Source organism: Bubalus bubalis, chromosome 10 (assembly GCF_019923935.1).
Source record: "Bubalus bubalis isolate 160015118507 breed Murrah chromosome 10, NDDB_SH_1, whole genome shotgun sequence".
Taxonomy (NCBI): domain Eukaryota; kingdom Metazoa; phylum Chordata; class Mammalia; order Artiodactyla; family Bovidae; genus Bubalus; species Bubalus bubalis.
This window is the reverse complement of record NC_059166.1, coordinates 44,198,250-44,222,334: the sequence shown is the minus strand read 5'-3', so window position 1 is coordinate 44,222,334 and position 24,085 is coordinate 44,198,250. Positions and strand designations below refer to the sequence as shown.

General features: G+C 43.6%; 1 protein-coding gene across 5 annotated transcripts in view; it reads left to right on the top strand.

The window, feature by feature from the left end:
• Positions 1 to 24,085, top strand: part of BACH2 (BTB domain and CNC homolog 2) — a 391,493-nt gene that overhangs the window by 73,314 nt on the left and 294,094 nt on the right. For 2 of the 5 annotated variants that reach the window (XM_006055353.4, XM_044924299.2), the window contains exon 2: positions 21,640 to 21,752. In XM_006055353.4, the coding sequence (XP_006055415.3) occupies positions 21,744 to 21,752 (9 nt within the window). In that variant the 5' untranslated portion in view covers positions 21,640 to 21,743. Of the gene's footprint in view, positions 1 to 1,748; positions 8,646 to 16,153; positions 19,541 to 21,639; positions 21,753 to 24,085 lie in introns of those variants that run through there. The other 3 variants (XM_044924296.2, XM_044924297.2, XM_044924298.2) reach the window with 3 other exon arrangements.

Below are 24,085 nucleotides of genomic sequence, written 5' to 3'. Positions count from 1 at the left end.
GACATGCTTGTCACCAAGGATGCTCCATGGCAGCCACCTGGAAACTGAAGGGCTCTGTGCTGAAGTCAGATCCTGGTTCTGCCATAAAGTTGTGACCTTGGACACAACTTGTTTCCACTCTGGGCTCCCCCTAGGAAATGAGGCGCTGGCGTTTCCTCCGGCTGTTGAGTTCTGCTGCTCATCATCACTTGGGGAGGAGTCATTCGCCACATTTTTCTTCTTTGCCATTAAACCCACATTCCTATCATGTCTTTGCAACAGAAGTACCTTCCCTGGTTAGTGAGCCTCCAGATAATGAAGAGAGAGCAGAAAGGTTCCTCCCCACCCTCAGATACTTTAGGTTTTATTTCTGAAGCAAAGGTTGCCATGCCACGAGGAGAAGATGAAATCCCAAACAGAAGATAGTCAGTTCCAGTAAGTTTTTCCAACCATCGCTATTGTCAGCATCAGCCTAGCTAAAATTTACTGAGCACTTCTAAGTGGAGACAATGCTAAGCACCTTATATTCATATGCCATTTAATCCTGTGACAAATAAACATACGTGTATGTATGTGATAATGTAAAATTGAGCATTTGCTGTTTACCAGGTATCACGACAGATCCTTAACAATAATCCAGTAAGGTCAATCAGTTAAGCTTCTTGACAGAAGTGGTGTCATCCATTAGCTTCGTTTTTACAGTTAATGAAATGGAACCCAAACCAGTAACAGGTGGAGCAGGGATTTGAACCCATGTGGTACGGCCTCAGAGTCCTTTCTCATAATCACTCTGCTGTGGTTCTCCACATCCATATGACACAACAGTCACCTGGAAAGCTCTTAAAATTTGTGGATCCCCGGGACTTCCCTGGTGGTCTAGTGGTTAAGACTTCGCCTTCCAATGCAGGAGATGCAGGTTCAACCCCTGGTCGGGGAGTTGAGATCCACATGCCTCATGGCCAAAAAGCCAAAATATAGAACAGAAACAATATTGTAACAAATTCAATAAAGATTTTAAAATGGGTCACATAAAAAAAAAATCTTAAAAAAAAAAATTCTATGGATCCCTGGACCCCATTCCAGACCTCTCAGGATCTGGGGTTGCAGCCTACATGTGGGTAAGCTGATAAGCACCTCAGGCTAAGAACCCCTGCCCCAGGTGGACCACTTGGGTCCTTTGACTGGGTAATTGTGGGCAGCCCCACATCTAACTGGTGATTGGGCCGAGGCCTTGCATCCAGGCTGCTAACTCTGAAGCCAGGTCCCTTGATCATGCAATGAGCAACATTCCAATTATTACTGTTGCTCTCAGGGCCTGGTATCTACCATCATGCCTAGTTTCCGTTTCCTAGTCTAAATCTCAAAGCCTCAGGTTCACTGAGGGACTCTTAATGTGACTGGGACTCTTCCTGGTTGCCCAGTGGTTAGCACCCTACCCTTTCACTACGGGCAGTATGGGTTGTTCGATACCTGATCCGGGAGCTAAGATCCCTCAAACTGTGCAGCGTGGCCAAAAAACAAACAAACAAACCAAAAAAAACCTATGTCATGGACCACAATATGAAAATCAAAGAAGATGAAACAAGGGACTGATTTCCCACTTAACAGAGGCAGCTACCCTTGGCTGTTTGTAATTTTTGCTCATGCTCAGTCATGTCCATCTCTTTGTAACCCCATGGACTGGAGCCAACCAGGCTCCTCTGTCCATGGATTTTCCAGGCAAGAATACTGGAGTGGGTTGCCATTTCCTCCTCCAGGGGATCTTCCCTATCCAGAGATCAAACTCACATTTCCTGAGTCTCCTGCATTGGCAGATGGATTCTTTACCACTAGCGCCACCTGGGAAGCCCCAACTTTGGACGGTAGCCATTGCCTTCTTTAATGTCAGTTGTGCTCTGCCAGGAGAGACTGGGACTGTGGATCCAAAACCTTGACGCACATTGGAATGACCTGGGATCTTCAAACACCATGGATGCCCAGCTCTTAGCCCAGACATTCTGATTTTATTAGCATGGAATGTGACCTGAGCAGTGAGGTTTTAAAAAGCTCTCCAAAGTGATTCTAATGTGCAGCAGTTGGAACCAGTGGTTTAAGAACTTGGTCTGTAAGTTCACAAGGGTGTAGACTATAGAATCACCTCTGTGGCCTCCCTTGGTGAGCTTACTTTTTACCTCTGACAATGTCTCCTTTACTTTTTAGCCTACATTAATTTACATTTAATTCTGCTCAGTTCACTAGCTGACTCCAAATTCTGCCTCACTGTCAAATGATGGTTTCTCTCCAGAGGTGGTTCTTATACGCTTAGGCTCTTGGAGTAATACTGGTGACATGTCTGTGAGGTATCTTTGTAAGGTTCTCAGCCTCACTGGACTCTCTTATTTTCTTTTTTTCTTTCTTTAAAAAAATATTTATTTACTTAGTTGGCTGTGCTGGGTCTTAGTTGTGGCACTCCAGATCTAGTTTCCTGACCAGGGCTGGAAGCTGGGCTCCATTGGGAGCATGGAGTTTTAGCCATTGGACCACCAGGGAAATCCCTGGACTCCTTTATTTATGAGATATAATTCCTTTTGAAATTTACATTTTAAAACATTTTTATGATTTTCATATACATTGCTTTTTTCTTCCAAGAGTAAAATAAACACCTTTTCTACACAGTACTTTATAATAATAAACCACTTCTGAGTCTTTCCTCAAAACAGTTTGACCATCATGGGAGACAATTGACATGCCTACAGTGCTTAACAGTTGATAAAATCCTACAGACAGAAATATGGTGCAAATTTTCTCCTTAGGGAGTTTAGAAAAGTTTGATTTAACTTATCCATTGGAAAATACAGTTGGATTAAATAAAGAAGTATTAAATCAGAAAGGTGCATTTGTTCACAGGTTTGCAAATGTACTTGATTAATCTGGAAATCCATTTTGCAGTAGGTGCTGGGTCTCAAACTGAGATTTTTTTTAAGGCAATAGAGGTGTTGTTTGGTGGGTAAGAGGAAACAGGAAGGGCTTCCCTAGTAGCTCAGACGGTAAAGAATCTGCCTGCAATGCAGGAGACCTGGGTTCGATCCCAGGGTCAGGAATCCCCTAGAGAAGGGAATGGCTCCCCACTCCAGCATTCTTGCCTGGAGAACCCCATGGACAGAGGAGCCTACCAGGCTACAGTCCATGGGGTCGCAAAACAGTGGAACATGACTGAGCAACTAACACACACATAGGAGACAGGTAATTTGCAAGTGGAACAGATTTTGGCAAAGGCTGGGAAGGCAGTTGGGAAAGGTGTAAACTGGGTGTGGTAGGTGATGAGAAAGGCTTGCCAAGTTGGGGCTAGTCATATGAGATTTCATTGGAAGAATACTTTGGAAGAGCTAAAAAATATATGGTATAGTGGAAGGAGTTTCTGTTTTCCTTTGTGTGGTGGTTGAAGTCCAGTTGGACTGTAATCACATTGGTGCTATGGATCACTGAACAAGACTGGTCATTTGGATTGGTTTTCTTGAGGGTAAAGCTTTTGAAATTAACTCTGCTTCTTGAGGTTGAAAAATTCCTCATTCTGATGTCTTGTCTACGTCTTGTTGCCGTAATCCCCGAGAAGAGAAAGGGGACTTAGGGATGCCTCTCTTTTGAAAAGGAAGGGTCAGCACAGGCGGGGGCTGTCACGGTTGTTTCTCTTTGTTCAGGACTTAGAACTTGTGAGCCGTGGTTCCACCCCTCACTTTGTGAGCTGTTTTCCTCCTATATTTCCTAATTTTTCCCATGACGTTTCAGCCTGTTTCTTCACAAGATTGTAAGGCCTGAAAGACCCCATTGTTTTACAGAGTGTGAGCTGGTGCACATTTGCTGAGCTGGTCGGCTGGGGTCTGTGTGTGGGTGGGACGTGGCTAGGGGATCATGCAGACTAGAGGGTATGTAGAGTGTATTCCTGACAATGGCAGACACTTTCTGCTTAGCAGGCGTCTAGGGAGGGCCTTTTGCTTCATAGAAGGTGCTGTAGTTTTAAAATATTTTCCACAAACTATGTTTTTTCACCGTGCTGATTGAGAGAAATGGGAGGCTAAGGGAAGTTCTAGATGGCAAATCAAGTGAATGAAGGCCTTATCCAAACTTCATTTCGTGTTCAGATAAAAGCAAACTTTTGTTCTTGTAATGCACACTCATACACTCTCACCCCCAACACACACACAAACACACTGCTGATGTCCTGCCTGTGATTTATGTGAGCTCTTGATCCATTTTCATCTTCTCATCACCCTGAGCATCTATTTAGAATTGCAGCCTTCCTCTTCCATCCCATTTCCAATTCCTCTGACCCCAGTCAATTTTTTATTGCTCCTACCACCTTATATTCTTGCCTGGAGAATCCTGTGGATGGAGGAGCCTGGCAGACTACAGTCCACGGGATCACAGAGTCCAACATGACTGAAGCGATTTAGTATACATGCACCACCTTATAACAAAAGTCGTTTATTACATTTCTTGTTTGTGTTTACCAGTAGACTCTAAATTCCATGAAGGTAGGGGATTTTGTCTGTTTTTTTAATGGATGTATCCCAAGTCTCAGGACAGTGCCTGACATATGGTGGGTGCTCAGTAAATACTGCTGGGTGAATTAGTGAATGAACAATGTTGATAAGTGATGTGTCTCAGATTTGAGTCATAGCCTTTTAAATTCTAATTTACTGGAGAATCTTAATGCATTTTCTGCAGTTTGGTTTTTCAGCTTCCCTACTTTTTTTTAGAATAATGAGGAATGGTATCCCCTCCCAGCTGCAGTATGGGAATGATCTGATGATCCTTACGGAGTAGGGGCAGAGTATTGCTCTTAGATTTACTTTTTGATCTTGAAGGCCCCGAACTAACAGTCTTCAAACTCTGGTCTGAAGAAGTTCCCTGGAGATACTTAAGGGGGTGTGCAAGCATTTATTTCGTTTGCATTTTATTTTTAATATATTTTGAGCATTTTTTACAACCATAATTTAAAAACATGCACACTTAAATGTATTACTTGCATGCCAAATTTTAACACGTTGAGACCGTCGACGTGTTGTATCAGACTGTCAAATTAACCTTGAAATTGAGTGTTTTCTGCTATCTTGGCTTATATTTGAATCTGTTATAAAGGAGTTGTCGATAAGTCTATACCATGTCTGTACCCATGTTTTTCAGATTCCAGCGAGGTCATAAATTGAACAAGTGAATTCTTCCTGTTAGATAAATACAGTGTGGTCAGTTACATGCCAGGCAGGGCTAGGGAAATCTAGTGTAGATTTCTGGGGGGTAAGTGGCCAGTTATATAATTTTTCTTAATTCTGTCTAGAAAGTGTTTTGACTCGGACCCTTCCATGCCATCCCACTGCCATGCCAGGTCGACTGTCCTAGTTCCCAGTGTCATCCTTCTCCTCTCCCTGGCCTGGACTCTGGAAGTAGCCTCCCAGCCTCTCCAAGACCCAGTCTTCCCTCTGCTTCTCCACATTGTCGCTGCACTTATCTCCTTGTAAGACATATCCCAGCAAGTCCATTGGCCTTCATACCCCAGCAGATCCATTGGCCTTCACTGCCTGCATGGTCAGATGGAAGCCCGAGCTGTTCAGGGCAGTGTCCACTGGCTGCACATGGCACTTAAGCTCTTAAAATGTGGCCAGTCTAAGTTGGGATGTGTCACAGGTATAAAACCATGCCCTATTCTAAAAAGACTTAGTATGTGACTAGAAACTAGAGACAATCGTACTAAGTGAAGTAAGTCAGAAAGATAGATACCATATGATATCACATATATGTGGAATCTGAAGTCTAACACAAATGAATTTATCTATAAAACAGAAGCATTCACAGACATAGAGAACAGACTTGTGGTTTCCATGGAAGAGGGGGAATGGGGGAGAGATGGATTGGGAGTGTGGGGTTAGTAGATAAGCAAAAAGGTCCTACTGTATAGCACTGGGAGCTATAATCGATATCCTGTGATAAACCATAATGGAAAATAATATTAAAAAAAAGAATATATATGTAAAACTGAATCACTTCACTGTGCAGCAAAATTAACACAACATTGTAGATCAACTCTAATAGAAAATTTAAAAACTAAAAATAAGAGTATAAAAATGTAATATATCTCAATAATTTTTATATTGAATACATGTCAAAATGGTAATATTTTAGATCTATTGGGTTAAATAACATATCATTAAAATTAATTCCTTCTGTTTCTTTTTACTTTTTAAACATGACTACTAGAAAATTTGAAGTTACATGAGTGGTTCACCTTAGGTTTCTGTTGCTCAGTGCTGGTCTCAACTGTATCATGACATTTGAAGTTTCTAATAACTTAGCCTCAGTTCCCTTTTCAGTCTCAAATCCCAGTCCTTCTTCCCCTCCTCAGAATTTCTCACAACCCCCAGAACTCACCAAACCTATTTATAATTATGGGTGGTGGTTGTTGGTTTTTTGGTATTTTTTTTTTCCACATTCCGTTCCTTCATTCTGAGCTGTCCTTCTCTTTCTTTGTTAGCTGTGAAATTCCTACTCAGATTCTTAGGACTTAATTGTCCCATGCTGCTGAGGTTATGCCCTGTCTCCCTAGACGGAATTAGCCACGTTTCCCCATAGCAAGCTTTGGTACCTCCATTACTGTGATGGTCTTGCTGTGGTGCCATTAGGTGTCTCCTTAACTAGGCTTCTTCAGGGAGAAGACTGCAATTTATTCCTCCAGTGACCTCCTGAGGGCAGTACCTGGTGTGTGCTAGACATTTAATTGACATTTATTAAATTAATTTATGAATTAATTTCACCCTACTGCACACACTGCTGTTTTCACATGCATCCAGCCTTGATCATCTGAACCATTAGCCATGCAAACACTTGGTTGCAGAGGTGGAGAGCTCTGGACATCTCAGTTGATCAGTTTCAGACTTTGGTGTTCAATGAAATGGCCTCTTTGTTCTCACTGGTTGATGTATATCGATTTAAAAAATTATACATTTGAATTTATGAAATCCATGGATATTGTATAGACATACAAATGACCACTTACTATTTCATTTAGAGAGATTTCATATAAGATTTGGCTTGACTGAAGATTTCACTTCTAAGCAAGTTTGAAAGCTACTGTTCTAATCCCAAATTTCATTTATATTGCCATTCCAAAGGTTTCATTTTAATTTTAATGAGGTGCAAGTTCACACAGAGCAAGACTTTTCAGCTCTGGCTGCCCAATACCTACAACTGGGAAGCTTTCAGAAATTCTGATGCCTAGGTCCCCCTCCTCCCCCAGCCCCAACAGGGATCCTGGTAGAATTGGGCTGGGAGCATCAGTTACGAAAATCCTAAGTATTTACTTGGCCAAAAAGTTCATTTGGGTTTTCCTATAACTTCCCAAACAAATTATTTGGCCAGTCCAATACTTTGTAATAAATTGATTCTGTGGTGCAGAGGTGAACTATGAAAATGTTGAAGTTGTGAACTGATCATTTTTCTTCCTTTTTATTAGTGATTTTGTGATGATGGTAATTCATCTTAAGTGTGTACTATGGTTTGGGGGTTGAAAACAGCATTTAATTGAACCCATCTTCTATGGACAATTTCTTAAGGCTTCTGAAATTGAAAGTTCCTTTTTTATCATTTTCTAAAACCTATGGGGCAGCAGAACTTTAATGTCCCTTATTGGTAGAAATAGCAAACAAAAGGCCTATTTCAAATCATGAAACAAGGATTGACAAGGCCAGTGGGTATAAGATGTCCGCTCAGGTAGTGGCCTCCTGACACCCTTGTTAGCCTGAATAAACAGTGTTCCCCTGCCTGAACCTCCATAGTGCTGCCACGTTGATAAAATCTGACATTCTGCTTAATCACTTTTTAATGATACTCTTCCTTTTCTTCTTGGTATGTGAGAAACCAGCCTTTTAATTTTTTTAAGGTGTGGGAAAGAACTAACTTTCAGTTCCTAATTCAGTAAAATGGGCTGGTATTACACATATAATTCTAGTGGGGACGGGGGTGAAATTATCTAATTTCTGCTTACCACTGTCTCTTCTTAAATTAAAAAAAAAAAAAAGTTATAAACTTCCTGAAATCATGTAAAGGAGAAAATCTGAGATAAATAACTTGGGAGACATTGCAAGAAAAGTGCCTGAATTCCGATAGTCTGTGCCCTGTTATGATTGTGTTCGATGGAAATGCCAATGTCAATAAGCATGAGTTTTGCAAATAATCAGTTTGTTGAAAAAGGCTGTGGGCTCTTATTCTTCTGAGGTGGGATCTCTTTCAGTTTAGGCTCCGTAGGGAAAGAAGAAAGAAAGAAAAATACACACTTGGGATTGAATCCTTGAGGGCAGAGAAAGAAACAGAGTCCTTTCCTTGACTTGGTTATTTGTAGCTGGTGTGTCATCTGGGTGAGACTGATGTCATGCGAATTGAATGCAGAGGCAAACTTAGGGGGTGTGTGTGTGTGTGGTGTATAAAAGCTCAGAATATGGAGTGAGTGTGAAGGGCACCACAACCACCCCTGGATCTGTCAAGAATGTACCTATTTTTAACATCCTGGATCAAGTGTCAGCACTCAATAGAAGTGAGGAAGGGTAGGGACCGCGTGGGGCGGACGAGGACGGGAACCGGTCCTCTGGCGTGTTTTCAATACAGCTGTGCATTCTTAATGGCTCGGCCGCTGCCGCCAGGTAAAGTTTTCTTTGCACGTGATGAATGGCAGAGAATTCTTTAGCCGAGGGAACCGAAGGAGCTGGGAGGCGGAAAGGGGAAGGGCAGAACGGAAAAGAGAGAAAAAGAAACACAGCTCCGGAGGGAGATGGTCTGTGCTTTGCAGTTGCTTGTGTGGATAGAAACCAGATGGTGAGCTGGAAGCGTGCTCTGCTCCGCTAGCTGGGGAGCCAAACATATGGTTAATGGTCGGGAGAAACAGCTCCTCGAGCCAGGGCTTTGCTGACTGCTTCATATTACAGATTGTTACAGTGTGTCATTACATTGCCAACCTAAGTGCTTAATACCCACTGCGGGCGGGCGCTGGGCATCCACTCACAAGAAAGACTTTGAGCTCTGTGCTGGCTCAGGATATAGAAGTGACATCATAGGGAGGCTTAAAATGTCTGGTGTTGGGAGGTGGGAAGAAGGGTAATTTTGTAGTGGAAACAATATTTTTTTTCTTTTTCTTTCCTTTTTTTTTTTTAATCAGCCAAGCCTTCACACCACCAAACTCTACTGTTTTTCTGAGGACCTTTTTGTATGAGTATATCTCTCTCTCTGTCTCTTTCTCACACACACACACAAGTCCTCGGGCAAAAATCTAACCCCATTCCTGTCCCCCCACTTTGACCTGGACACCCCATCCCTGGCCTTCGCAAGCCCCACATTTGAAGTTTCTGTTTGGGGCGCTTTGGGCCACAGCAGGCCCGTGTTATCTAAGGAACTGCTGAGCCCATTCATCTGCTTTTCACGGCCCGCTTCCTTTTATTTTTAGCCAAATCCGTCAGGCCTGACAGGCGGGTAATTCGAGCCAGAGAAAGGGCAGCGCTCCAGGTCCTTTCCACAAAGCAATTCTTCTCCTCCCTCCTGGGAGGGCTCCAGACTTGGCCCGCTTCAGGCAGATGGATTTGTTGAGTCATGTGAGATCATTTACACAAAAACACAGTGAGGCAATGGAAATTGAAAAAAAAAAAAGGGGGGGGGGAGGGTGGGGGTAGAGGAAAGAGGAGGGGAAGGCCGGGGTGTGAGCAGGGAGCAGAGGAATGTGCGGGGAGGCAGCTAGATGAGGAATGCATAGATTCATTTGTGTATAAGGTAATGTCTCGTTTACACTGCGGGTGGAGCCAGGCTGCAGAGGCGCCTCCAACCACTGGCCTGTATTTACACGAGGAAAGAGGTGTAGGGGAAACTTCATTTTTTTTTTCTGGCTTAATTTTTCAAGCAACACCCACCAAACAAAGACCACACTGTTGACAGCCTTGGGTTCCAGTAGCGGTAAACTACCAAGGAGATGGTTTACAGAAAAAGGAGTTTGCTCTGTGATGTAATACAAGTTGGCTTTGTCCTGATTCCAGCATGACTGAGGCAGCAGGGGAGGGAGGAAAGGAAAATTGGAATGGGAGTCTTGGTTAATGGTTTCCAGAGATGATTTAGCAGGGCTGGAGTGGAGCGAGGAAAGTGGGTTATGGTGGAGAACTACTCCGAGGTGCCCCATAGTTGCGGTAGGTAAAATAAAGTCATTACAGTGGCTTCCCTTGCTCAAGAGGCATTGAGCAATGGTTTTGAAATGCCAAGGAAGATATCACTTTTTCCCTACCAAGGTATTCATTTCCCTCTTGCCTCTGGAACATGAAAAAAAAAGAAAGCCCAACTCTTACATCATGGTCAACAGTATTAACATTTAGTGAATCAGTTTTGTTTACTGTTTATACCACAGGCCCTTAAAACATTCCATTAAGAAACTGTCTCCTGCTCATTCATGAATTTTTTTTGCTCCTTCTGATTTGCTTACATGCATGTGCTGTGTTTAAAAAGGGATTTTTCCTTCTTCTGTGGGAATGAAAGGGTTCGTGAGAGAATGATGACTGGGTTACGGAAACGTACATTCTTACGTCAGATGCAATGAAAGTATGCGATGTAGAGGAAAGGGGGTGTTTTGAAACAGGTACAGAAAATTAGAAATGGGAGAATTTCAAAATAAGCACCACGATTATTTTCATACCATGCAGGTATTTTTTTAACCTTCCTAGAATGTAGGTCAACATCACCACGGTTCCTCATATTTTTGCTGGTATTGTGAAAGTTGAAGTATTTTGCCATCTTTTCCCCCAGCCCTACATCTACTCAGGTTACATGTATGGTTTCAGTAATCATGGAGGCGAGCTCAGCAATCCCTTACCCTAACCCTTCTGTTGGGGCTCACCACTGAATCATGATGGTAAGCACAGAGATCACACCTTCACCTGAAATAAACACAGCACTCATGTTGACGCTGATCATGTCGTCTCAAATTGAAGCTGCTCCACTCTTTTCCAGTCAGCTCTTAATGATCTGACTCTGCATAGTTACAAGGTAGTTTTCATTTATTTTACTTGAAGAAAGAGCTGGTGAATTTTTGTGGTGGTTCAGTTCAGTTCAGTCGCTCAGTCATGTCCGACTCTTTGTGACCCCATGAATCGCAGCATGCCAGGCCTCCCTGTCCATCACCAACTCCCGGAGTTCACCCAAACCCATGTCCATTGAGTCGGTGATGCCATCCAGCCATCTCATCCTCTGTCGTCCCCTTCTCCTCCTGCCCCCAATCCCTCCCAGCATCAGAGTCTTTTCCAATGAGTCAGCTCTTCGCATGAGGTGGCCAAAGTACTGGAGTTTCAGCTTTAGCATCATTCCTTTCAAAGAAATCCCAGGGCTGGTCTCCTTTAGAATGGACTGGTTGGATCTCCTTGCAGGCCAAGGGACTCTCAAGAATCTTCTCCAACACCACAGTTCAAAAGCATCAATTCTTCGGTGCTCAGCTTTCTTCACAGTTACTTGTGCACATTTTAACTGTGTGCTCTCAACATTATTGGAATGTGATTAAGAATTGTCACTCTTTTAAACCTACCCACATCCTCGAGTGTTCTCTCTACATCAGAATTGCTCAATTCCATCCCTGTTGACATGTTTTTTTCCCTTTTGAACTTTTAATTTTGTATTGGGGTATCAACAGTGTTGTGATAGTTTCATGTGAACAGTGAAGGGACTCAACCATCCATATACATATATCCATTTCCCCCCGAAACCCCCTTCCCATCCAGGCTGCCAGATAACATTGAGTAGAATTCCCTGTGCTATACAGTAGATCCTTGTTGGTTATCCCACTCTTGACATTTTAGAGCCGACAAGTCTTATTATGGGGGGTGTTTTGTGCCTGGTAGGATATTTAGCAGCCTCCTTAGTCTCTACCTGCTAGATGACGGTAGCACCCTCCCCTAATCGTGACAACCAAAAATGTCTCCATGCACTTGCAGTTCAGAACCACCGCTCTGTCCTTAATTTGTTTACCCTCTTCCTCCTGAATCAAGCATTCAGTTACGTCTGAGATGAAATTAAAGGGTGTAAAATAATTTTTTTTTCCTCTTTCCATTTACTCTAAAAGTGGAAACCCCAGATTAGATAAAGTTTTCCAAAGCTCGGGCAAGGGTATTTTAGGGAAAAAAATTTCCCACCAAACGATGTCGAGTTTTGTTCCACGAAACAGCCTCTCTCTTGGGCTTCTGGCCTTAGCAGGTGGAACCCTTCAAGGCTGCGCTTTCCCAGGGCCGTTCAAGAGCCAGTGGCTCCAATGACTGCGCCTGGCAGGGTGGGGTTGACAGAAGAAGAAAGGGAACTTCATCAGTTCAGGGGCTCTCTCCAGGCTCACCTCCTTCCTGTCCAGCCCCAGAATGAGGGGAAGAGGCAGGACCTCAGTTCTTTCTTTGGAGCAAAGCAGACATCCTCCCCAGCCCCGTGGCTGTGGTCTCTGAAGCTGGAACTCTCGTTAAGCGAGGAATGCGGAGCTCTCCCCAGGCGAAGGCAGGCATAAATTTCCTCTGTTTGTTTTGTGAGGACTAGTGTCGACTGCTGTAATGAGATCAGAGGATCCCCCGGGACGAGGCCTCCAGGTCGGCGGCTGGAGCCGTTTTCTGTGGCTGTTCTCTTGGCTGCTGTGGGAGAACTCGGCCCCTCTCCAGACCACAGTTGTGATGTGGGGAGCTGGTTGCGTCCTGGTCTCCTTCCTAGTCCTGTTTGCCTCTCATGCTACCAAAACGTCAGCGTGCGGTCACCCAGTTCTGGATCGTTGGAAAGTTAACACCAGGCACATTCCTTTCCTCAGACCCAGGACAGACTTAGCCGGGTGTAAAGAGCACTGGGAGGTGACTGCTCTCTTGGGGTAGTTTCCTGTGCTGCTGATGCTGACTGGGAGCACAGTTCTCAATGTTTGACCTAATCCTTAAGCTCTTCCTCGCCCAGCGTGGCTCTGCTATGAGGAAAAGTCAGGCTGTGAGTCATAACAATACAGCATCAGCTACAAAGAACGTATTTCTGGCTCTGTCCTGAAGTACAGCCAAATAGCCACTGGATATGACAGAATTGAGGTTAGGGAAACCCAAATAGGCATTTCTGGCAGAGTAGAATCCTGAGGTCATGCAGCCTGGCCCCCTTCTAACACCCAGCCCCACTCTACCTACCCCTAAATCCTTAGGTATGTTGGAAATTGGAAATAATAAGTGCCTCGTGAGCTCAAATCCACCTGCAGTGCAGAAGATCCAGGTTTGATCCCTGAGTCAGAAAGATCCCTGGAGAGGGAAATGGCAACCCACTGGAGTATTCCTGCCTGAAGAATTCAATGGACAGAGGAGCCTGGCGGGCTACAGTCCACAGGGTTGCCAAGAACTGGACACGACTGAGTGATTAAGCATGATCACAAGTTCGAAGGCAGGAAAGGGAAGTTCCCAGATGGGAAAACATTAATACCACCGACTGGGCCATAGGTTCTAGGAGCTGCAGTGGGTGTTTACACTCACACAGGAATTGCTGACCCAAAGCAGCAAGATGCATTCCCCCCCGAGTCTGTGTGGAGCTCTCCAGGTGAGAGTTGGGAGCACAGGGGTGGGGAGATGGGCACCCAGTGTTCTGATGTTTGAATGACTCTGGGGGTCCCCAGGTGCGCTATCTGTGAGGTATGAGAACGTCATTCATTCTGATGACACTGAACTCATTCAAGAGCATTGAATGCCCCAGCACCCTGGGAGAAGCAAACATTAGGGCACAGGGTGCCCTCATGAAGAACAAGCCACACTGTGGAGAAGCTGGTGTTCAGAGGACAGAATTTGAGCCTCAGGAAAGCAGAAATCAACAGTGAATCCTTGAGATTGCTTTCAACAGGTGCTGGTCATGCCAAATTGAGCTTTCTTCTGAAGATTAATGAAAGGTTCTTCCAAGACGAACAAGGCATCACACTCAGTTTGGCTGGCTAAACAGATGAGTTTCACTTGTAAACACTCGCCCCCAATAAGACGGTCGTTTCTCACTATGCCTTATCCTCAAGGTATTGTTGAGAGTATTTCAATTCCTCAGTTGAAAACCTTTTGTTGGAAAGATATCTGCTCCCCTTGAGCTTCTGGAAAGAGATACTTTCAGAGTGATTTCCTTGTCTTTGCTTCCTTTTCAGTGGGTCATTCTGAAGTCATCCACCGACTAGGCTTTCTGTTGAGTTATTTTCCCTTCTCACCAAATCACAGGAAATGTGTTTGTATGAATTGTTCAGTAAACGCCCCAAAGGAGAGGGAAGCTGAGATTGTTGGAAGGTCGCTAGGATTCTTTCAGAACAAAATCAAAGAAACCTGAATCAGTCATTCATGGTTAGTAAACTTTTGTCCTAGATGAATACAGGTCAGCCTTCTCAATCCGAACTGGACAAGTGGACTGGGGATTGCCTCAAACTCTGGCCAGCCACCAAGTCCACAGCAGGCAGTGACACACACTGTTGGCGAACATGAGTTGAGGATGCTAAAATTAAGGCATGACTCTAGTTATTAGTAGGGTGATGAAATCGCTTACATTTCATTTTTTTCTTCTGAGGCGTACAAAGAGTACCCAGATAGTACCCTATTGACCTAAAAGTACTTCTCAAGAGAAAACTCTTCAGGATTTCATTCTTAAATTTGAAGGTGTTTTTTCATTTAGCCTCACTATATTCTGGCCAAGTCAGGAGTAGATATAGATTTTGACATTAAAGGATCAAAAGAACATAAATTGAGAGGAAGAAGGCTCTGTTGGAGCTAGATTTAAGGAAAATCTTCCTAAATGCTTGCCAACAACAGTTTAGCCTGCTATAACAGAATACCATAGCCTGAGAGGCTAAGCAGCAGTTTATGTCTCACAGTTTTGGAGGCTGCTGAGTCCCAAGATCAAGGTGCCAGCCCATTTGATTCCTAGCGAGGGCTCTCTGACAGACAGTTGACTTCCTGCTGTGTCCTTAGGTGGTGAGGAGAGGGGGAGAAAGAAGGCATGCACCCATTTGAGCTCTCTGGCATCTCTTCTTATAATGGCACTAATCCCACAATGGGGACTCCACCCATATATCATCACATCAGGGATTAGGCAACCTATGCATTTGGGGGGGAGGGTGGACACACAAACATTCAGTCTATAACATCATTATAATTAAAATTTGCATATATTGAGTGCCTACTGTATATAGGGTGGTGGGATAGATGCTGGTTATTTGGGCATAAAACAGAATCTCTTCCCTTGAAATACTTGTAATCCAGTAGGGTAATTGAGAGGTAAACACCTCCGTACAATTGCAAGCATAATGAGATGATGCTGAATGGTGGTGGGAAACAGGAATAGGTGAAGAGCCTCATCTTATTTAACATCATGCATCCCGTGCTTTCTTCATGTTACTCCATTTAATTGTCAGAACAGTTTTAGGAGGTATAAAGAATTTCCTCAAATTTTACGGGAGAAGGAATAGAGACACAGAGAAGGTTAGTGCCAAGAGGCAGAGTTGATATGCAGACTGACATGGTTCCTGAGCCCTTCCTTGCCCACTCTTCCCACTGGGCTCCCTGTGCCCAGGGAAGCCACAGCGGTGCAACCCTCGGGGATCAGGAGACAGGATGGGGCCATCAGCCTTGGAGATTTAAAGGAACAAAGAATCCCCCAACCGACATGAAAGGTCTACGATAATAGACACAACCTGACCCACCAAATCCAACAACCTGTTTGGTATTTCCAAAGTATTAATATAAACTGCCAGCATTGAAAAGGCATGTGATTTCATGTAATCTCTCACTGTTTTTGTCTTTCTTGAATATCAGAAGTTCTGGTGCCATGTGCCTAATGTCCCTTTTTCCTGCCTTCCTGGAGCGACACTTGGCAGATTGTCCAGGCCACCTGTTCCTCATTGTCTTCTCCTCTGGCCTGACTGTTCCCTCATCTCATTCTTTCTTGACCTCTTTGTTGTTGTTCAGTCGTTCCGTCGTGTCTGACTCTTTGTGACCCCATGGACTGCAGCACGCCAGGCTTCCCTGTCCTTCACCATCTCCCAGAGTTGGCTCAGACTCATGGCCATTGAATCAATGATGCCATCCAACTGTCTCATCCTCTGTAACCCCCTTCTCCTCCTGCCCTCCTCTTTCTGAGCATCAGGGTCTTTTCCACTGAGTGGGTTCTTCTCATCAAGTGGCCAAAGTATTGGAGTTTCAGCATCAGTCCTTCCGATGAATATTTATGATTGATTTCCATTAGTATTGACTGGTTTGATCTCCTTGCTGTCCAAGGGAGTCTCAAGAGCCTATCCCTTAGGCATCTGAATTTGTGTCCTCTGGATTAAGTAGCCCCACCCAAGCTAGAAATAGGCTGATCCAGACACCCTCTTGGGAGCTTTTCTGTATTGTGCCTTTAATTAAGATATTCCTAAATTACTTAAATTGATCTTTTATAGAGTGTTAGCCTTGAACTTGGATATCCTGACTTAGGATTAGACTACAGGGAACCCCCAGCATACGTGCCAGAAGTATTCATCTGAAAGCAGCAGACACTCTACCCCTTGGCACTGTTCACTGGCATGCTGCTTGCTACTCCTCATCTGGCTCTCAGGGAAGTTTTTTTGTGTTACCAGGAGTGTCTCTTTCCTTTATATTCCTTTCATTTCTTCTTCCTTATCAATTTCCTGTTGAACTATATAACTCATATGCTAGTTAGTATTTCAGAATATTAATTTTCAAATTTCCTAGCCTACCCTTGGATAAGAAGGCTCCTGATGATGCTTGGTGGCCAGATGACTTGGGTGGTGTGTTTCCTGTGGCATGCCATGAGGGCAGGGCACAGGGGATCAAGGCAGGGTGGCCAACATAGTCCTCTCTCTGGGGGCAGAATCAGATTATGGCGCGTTTGCTGCCTAAAGCTAGGGATGGCAAAAACACAGAAGTCTTGCAGAGTCAGAGCCACGTGTCTGATGTAACCATGAGGCTGGAGAAAGACCTTCAAGATATTTCTCAGGAAACGTCGCTCTGTCTTTTCAGGAAGAACGGTCGGAGACAGCCACTTGGAGAGTGTACGTGCATTTAGGGCAGAGGACGGCTCTGTTTACTGTTTCACCTTTGGATCTTTTAATCCCAGCACCAAAACCCCTTACTGTGGAAGGGAGTGATTGGAGTGTCTGTAATAAAATAGTTTTACATTTTCCAGTCTTGCACAAGGATTCCACTTGAAGGTTGTCCAGACTTTGCTTCAGAAGTGTGTTAATTACCCCAATGCACGAAATTTACTCCCCTATGGTGGAGGATATTAGGAATATTTCTGTCATCTGTTAACATCATTTCTGACGCTCCTAAGTCCTAGATTTAGAGAATTTCTTCTAGACTCTCACCACCTTGCTTGCTCTCCCTTTCTCTCCAAGCGCCATTCATCTTTTTATTCTCTTATTCCTTTTCCACAAGCTCTTGGGTCCTTATGCTTTGGCCCTTTGCTCAGGCTACTGGATTCAGCAGTGGAAGGGGAGGGACTGGGGGCCTTGATTCACAGGCTGACCTCAGGCTGTGTTGTATGTTAAAAGCCAGTGGGAACTTGGACAACGTGAGGCATGAACCACTGGCTCCTCTTGGCATGTTTCCTGTAGGGAGTGCCAAAACTCCCCAGCTTTGAGTTATATCAGAAAAGGCTTCTAAAATGAGCATCTTGGTAGAAATTGACGAGTTGGAGTGGGAAGAAAAACCCAGCTCATCATATTCCATTGATTTTTTATTGGTATTTAATGCCACTGAAGGTGTTAAGTCACTCAGTTGTGTCCAACTCTGCGACCCCACAGACTGTAGCCTACCAGGCTCCTCTGTCTATGGAATATCCAGGCAAGAATACTGGAATGGGTAACCTTTCCCTTCTCCAAGGGATCTTCCTGACCCAGGGACCAAGCCTGGATCTCCCACCTTGCAGGCAAATTCTTTACTGTCTGAGCCACCAGAATCATTGATTATTGGTAATAAGTATTTGTTGCATTTTCAAGGACTAAGAAATGGTGCAACACACACACACAGAGCCATTTGACATGTTTAAGCTTCTCTTTAGAGTGAGGAGAAGAGAATAAAGTTGGCTTCTACTCTCACTATGCCTCTCTACACCATTATCAGTGATCCAGTTTAACATACTCTTCTGTGTGGTAGGTGGAGATTGATGGTAAATAAATAGTGGTGAAACAGGTAGGCCCGGTCTTCACTTTACTCCAACTCCCACTTGCTGACACCCGAGCCCTGAGAGTGTATCATCCCGGAGAAGCCCTAGGATGTGGCGCTGTCCCCAGGAGCCTCAGGACTGGCTGGTGAGGGGGTCGGCCATATCACTGAGCCTGTCCCCAAGGCTCTTTTGCTTACTTGCCCTTTGCTTTTCTCCTTTTTCGTAGCCTTCACCTTTGCTTTTCATTCTCTTTGCTCTTGTCTTCTCACATGTGCCCTGTCTCTACCTTCCTGCTCACCCACACTTCTTAACCCACTTGGAAAGATGAATTACAGTTCAACTAAGCTTTTAAGCGCCTAAGGTTGACAATGGGCTTTGTTTTGCTGGTTGAACCAATCCTGTTAGGAGTGACTGAGTGGAAGTCACACGTTGGGATGGCATTTCTTCTGCTGCCCTTGAAAGGCCTCAGCTTCTTGAACAATTAAAAAGAAACACTGAAAAATCGAATTAAAAAAGAAACACTCCCTTAATTCTACTAGGGTAACTCTGATATCTTTTCCCTGAATGCTTTATACTTGAGTCAGGCTTATTTTTTTAAGCTGTGGATTTTTCTAAGCTTCTTCATAAATTGAGTTGGCTATAAAACAACCAGGTTCTCTGTATTTCAAAGGAGATTGAAATAACTTGATAGAATAAGGCTAGTCTTTTCCGATGCTGTCCAGAAGCAGACTGATCCAATTTCTAATTCTGTCATTTGTTGGCTGAGGTTATTTGTGTTAATTGTGATCTTTCAGTGTGTGTGTATGTTTTATTTCGGGAGGTTCTTTTATTTGTGGTCTTTGAACTTATTTGAATTCTATAGTGTCTTGAAGTCACTTCCAGCACAGGGTCTACTGCCTACTACAGCATGACTAAGAAGAATTCTTTTTCCTCTCTGCGTCCAATTTCCTAATTAGGAAAACTACCACTCAAATTGATCCCAGTACTAAAGAATATAAAAATGCATTGTACAGTTTTGAGCACTGTGTAAGGTATTCTTAACAGTATCACATTCTTTAGATCACACATCTAAAAACAGATTTGTGATCCTGGACCTGGAAAGATTTTCTTCTTCTAAAAAAAATCCTGAAGGCCATTTGCAACGATTATCAACATTGTTTTTAAGGCCTTCCATTAAGAGTCATGACATCACTCTCAGCCCTATGAGTGAGAGCAAAGAAAAAAAAAAATCTGTTCATGATATTTATTAAGAATTTTCTAGGTGATTACTATTTCCCTTGGAGAGTTTTTATTCTGACTTTGTTGTAGAACCGACATACATGAAAACGATACAAGAACGCTTGGCAGGCGTGGCGGACAGGAGAGGATCCAGAATTAGTTTACTGCAAGCTATGTAAGCGAGTTCTCAGGGCATGGGGATAGGGGGATGATTGGAACTGGGTGGGGTTTCCTTGGGGAAATTATGCTCAAGAATCCTAGTCTGCTTGTCATTATCTTCTTGTGCCCACCTTTCCTGTGTTGATATCAGTGTGTCCCTTTGAATGGAATTGTGACATCAGGCAGCTCGGCCAGGTTTTTGAACAAACTTCCCAGTTAATTGTTGGGCCATAGTTTTTAAACGGATCAAGTACATATGTCAAAAAGGAAATAACATGTCTAGATTTCTCCTTTTAAAACCTTGAAATTCATTAACATCTGCTTCTAGAAATTCAGAGAGTATAAATTACATGCAGAATTTTCTTTCAGTCACTTTTAAGCTCGGTTAGAATTAGATATTGAATTTTCTTGGCTTTGAAGCAGTGATTACCCAGGTCTCATGTACAGATGAGGGTGTTTTGGGATGTATTTAGGCTACAGAGGCAGAATTCCAGGGTCTCTCCATGTTGTACATCATTGTTAAAATATGTTATTGCTATGACTGAATGTAATATTTTCTTTGGAATTTATGTGTCTCAAATAGCCGAGGAGTGATCGGCAGTCTCCCCTCCCTGTCTTCTGATTTATAATAACACTGTGTTTGCAGAATGATAATCTGCGTGGAGTAAGGGTTTATCTTTTGAAAACGTGTATTGCAAAATCACTTCCTTCTTAGTGAAAGATGTTAAAATGGAGAATACAGCCTTGGACTCAAGTGCCTTCGACTCAGTCAGCAGACATGCCTGATGTTGTTCTCCAATAGATGAAGGCTGTCTGCTAAAAACTAAAGGTGATGCTGGGCCAGTGGGATTCTGCGTACGTCTCCCTTTTCCTCTTAAATATTTTGTACACTGTTGTTATAATTAAAAATAATATATTTTTAAGACACTGCAGTTCTGCTTGAACCTTGAATTCCAGGCTTTATGGAAAGATTCAGATACATAAATCCTTCCTAGCTGCAACCTGAAAACATACAGAAATAAGGTGATTATAAGGCACCTTACGATGTTTTGTTCTCCTTTCAAATCCTCCCAGAAACATCTTTCAAAGGAAAAGGCTACCGATCCAATTAAGTGGTTGAATATATTTTCTTTCTTTATTTTTCCTTAATATTTGACAAATTAAGAATCCTGGAACTGAACAAGGACCATTGGGTTCTAAAATGTAATTCAATTGAATCGAAAAACCTACCTAAAGAACCAAAAATTTGGATAAAAACATGGACCCTGTTTCCCATTTGAGGGGATGTTGAGTCATCTGCTTCATTTGGCCCATGGAAAATAGAACTCCTTCTGGTACACTGCCTCTCAAAAAGCTCCATGGAAGGCTCTAGCTATTAAGTCCTGACAGTGGTACAGTCAGGCTCCAGCAAATGCTGGTCTGTTTCTTGGTTGGTTAGTCTGTTTGTTTTTTTCTTTTTAACCACATCGTGCAGCCTGTGAGACCTTAGTTCCCTGACCAGGGATCGAACCCATGCCCCCTTCAGTGAAAGTGCAGAATGTTAACCACTGGGCCACCAGGGAAGTCTCAACTAGTCTGTTCTTTTATTCCTTGTGGGCTGCATGGTATTGAGATTTGGCACATTTGCTGCTCATATATTAGAGCCTTTCCCTTCCCAAGGAGACTAGAGGCTGCACTAGAAGCCCTTACATAACTGACCTCTCTGGTTTACTAGTCACTGTATCCTCAGTACTCAGTGCATAGTACGTACTCAAAAAATAGTTATTGAATGAATGAGTGTTCTTCTCTCTGTGCATCCACAGTCACTCAGAGCATGTGATATCCAACTTTTCCTTGGACATTGGTGTGCCCAGTGTCTGCAGCCTCAAGACTCTTGAGTAGACTCTCTAGACCTGCACCGTCCATTATGGTAATCACTGACCACACATGGCTATTTACATTAAGCTTTAATTAAAATTACACAGAATTTAAAATTCAGCCCTCAGTTGCACTGGCCACAATTCAAGTACTCGGGAGCAACGTATTGAATAGAAGAGGCATGGAACCTTGCCATCATGGCAAAAAGTTCCCCTGGACACAGGACTGCTCTGAAAGATCTTTTCTTTGTAATTGCAGTGCAGCTGTCTGCTTCAGGAAGTGAGGTCAACAGGAGCAAGGAGAATCTTTAAGAGCTGCCTCGCATTGTGATATGTCTGATTCCTTGCTGCAGTCCCTACAGCATGAACAAGGTAAGAGGCACTTTGGGGACTGATGCTTTGTGTCTTCTTTACGGTACCATGAATTTCCCTGGGTACGTCATCTCGTTCTGTGATGTGAGGAGGTTGTGTCTCCTGCCAGAAGCATTATGGAGGTTGGCAAGCAGCGTTGACAGGCAGGGTCACAGGCTGCTGCTGGTGTACTGTTCTAGAGGTGTCAGCTGTGTGTGTCGGAGGCCTCTGAGCAGCTGGACTGTCGGTTGTTAGTATAATTATCTTGGCATGGATATTGGAAGACTGAGGCTCTAGGGCCAAGCTATCTGGGTTTAAATATCAGCTAGCTTTGAGGACCTTGGGAAAGTGGCTTAATGGCTCTGTGCCTCAGTTTCCACATCTGTAAAATGCTGGTGATAATGGTATGTAACTCGCAGGGTTGTTTTAAGGATGAAATGAGTTGATATGTGTCCCAGTGTTTAATACAGCCCCTGTCTACACTATAAGCATTTGATTAGTTTTTTGCTGTTGTTGTTTTTGGTGTTGGGGACACTGTTGTCCCTCAAATATTGTTGCCAACAAGCCTTAGGTGCAGGTGGCGCCAGTGGTAAAGAACCCACCTGCCAGTGCAAGAGACTTAAGAGACGTGAGTTCGATCCCTGGGTTAGGAAGACCCCCAGGAGGAGGGCATGGTATCCCACTCCAGTATTCTTGCCTGGAGAATCCTATGGACAGAGGAGCCTGGCAGGCTACAGTCCATGGGGTCGCACAGAGTCAGACATGACTGAAGTGACTTAGCACAGCCTGGCAACATTAGCATTTATTCCTTGATTGATTACTCAGCATGCAGTGATTGATTTCCAGATGGGCACTCGGGGGAAAAATGATGAATGGGGCTGAGGTCCTGCCTTTAGCAGGTGACAGACAATTTAGGGGCCCTGTGACCGGTGTGAGGTGGGTACCAGAAGCTGGAGAAGCACAGAAGAAACATCTCTCTTTGAGGAATCTGGAAAGGAGCGTATAGATGGTGACGTCTCGAGTTGGATTCTGTATGCTACACGGTCATTTCTTGGGCACAGAAGTATGGCAGGGCATTCCAGGTAAAGGAAACTGCCTGTGTAGAGGTGCAGAAGCTTATGAGAAAGTCTGCCATGCTTAGAGAACAATAGAGTTTGTATGGCTGGAGTAGGATTTCTCAACCGTGACACTATTGATGTTTGGATCAGGAAGTCCTTTGTCGGGTGAGGCTGTCTTCTGTGTTGGAGGTGTTTAGTACCATTCATCTTCCTCCACTTCAGTGTGACAATGAAAAATGTCCCGACACGTTGGCCAGTGTCCCTTTAGGGAACAAAAAAGGCCTGCTTGAGAACACCTGCCCTGGCGGAAGATGGCAGATAGGAGCCCAGAGAAGGAGGGACGGATTGCATTCTGAGAGCCCCTGAAGGATTTAAAACAGGGGAGAGACAGTTCCAGAGACTGCAACAAGAGGTAACCATAGGTTGTGATGGAGTTGGACAAAGCTTTTAGGTGATTTGGTCTTAAAAACCTACTATGGGACTCCTAAACTTTAGAAAGCCCATGTAACTTGTTGAGGTTTTTTTGCTAAGATCCCTTTTCCAGGGGCAGTTTTCTCATGGCCATTGTTTGGCCTTTTTATGGGCATGGTTGCTTTACCCCATCAGAAGAGACCAGAAAAAAGTAAGCCATTGTTTTGGGGTTTTTTTGGCCACATTGTGAAGCATGTGGAATTTTAGTTCCCTGACCCCTTCCCTAGAAGTGCAGTCTTAACCACTGGACCATCAGGGAAGTCCCAATGCCTTTTTTTTTTTTTTTTTTTTTTTGAGAGATTTTCATTTGACTGAGCCAAGCCAAAGAGAGAAAACTGCTGACCTTTCCCCCCTTTGGGTTCAATGCTTTAACCTTTTTTTTAATCCATATATTTTTTTAATTGAAGTATAGTTGCTGGGATAGTTGGATGGCATCACTGACTCAATGGACATTGAGTGAGAAAACTCAGATAGTGAAGGACAGGAAAGCCTGGAGCGCTACAGTTCGTGGGGTCACAGAGTTGGACACGACTGAGCAACAGCAACAGTAGTTGCTGGATAATATTATATGAGTGACAGGTGTACAATATAGTGATTCACAACTTTTAAAGGTTATGCTCCATTTATAGTTATTGTAAAATACTGGCTATATTCCCCACGTTGTGTAATCTATCCTTGTAGCTTATTTTATACCTAATAGTTCATATCTCCTACTCCCCTACCCCTGTATGGCCCCTCTCCCTTCCTTCTCCCCACGGGTAGCCACTAATTTATTAGTTCTCTATATTTATGAGTCCGTTTCTTTTTTGTTATATTTGTTTTTGT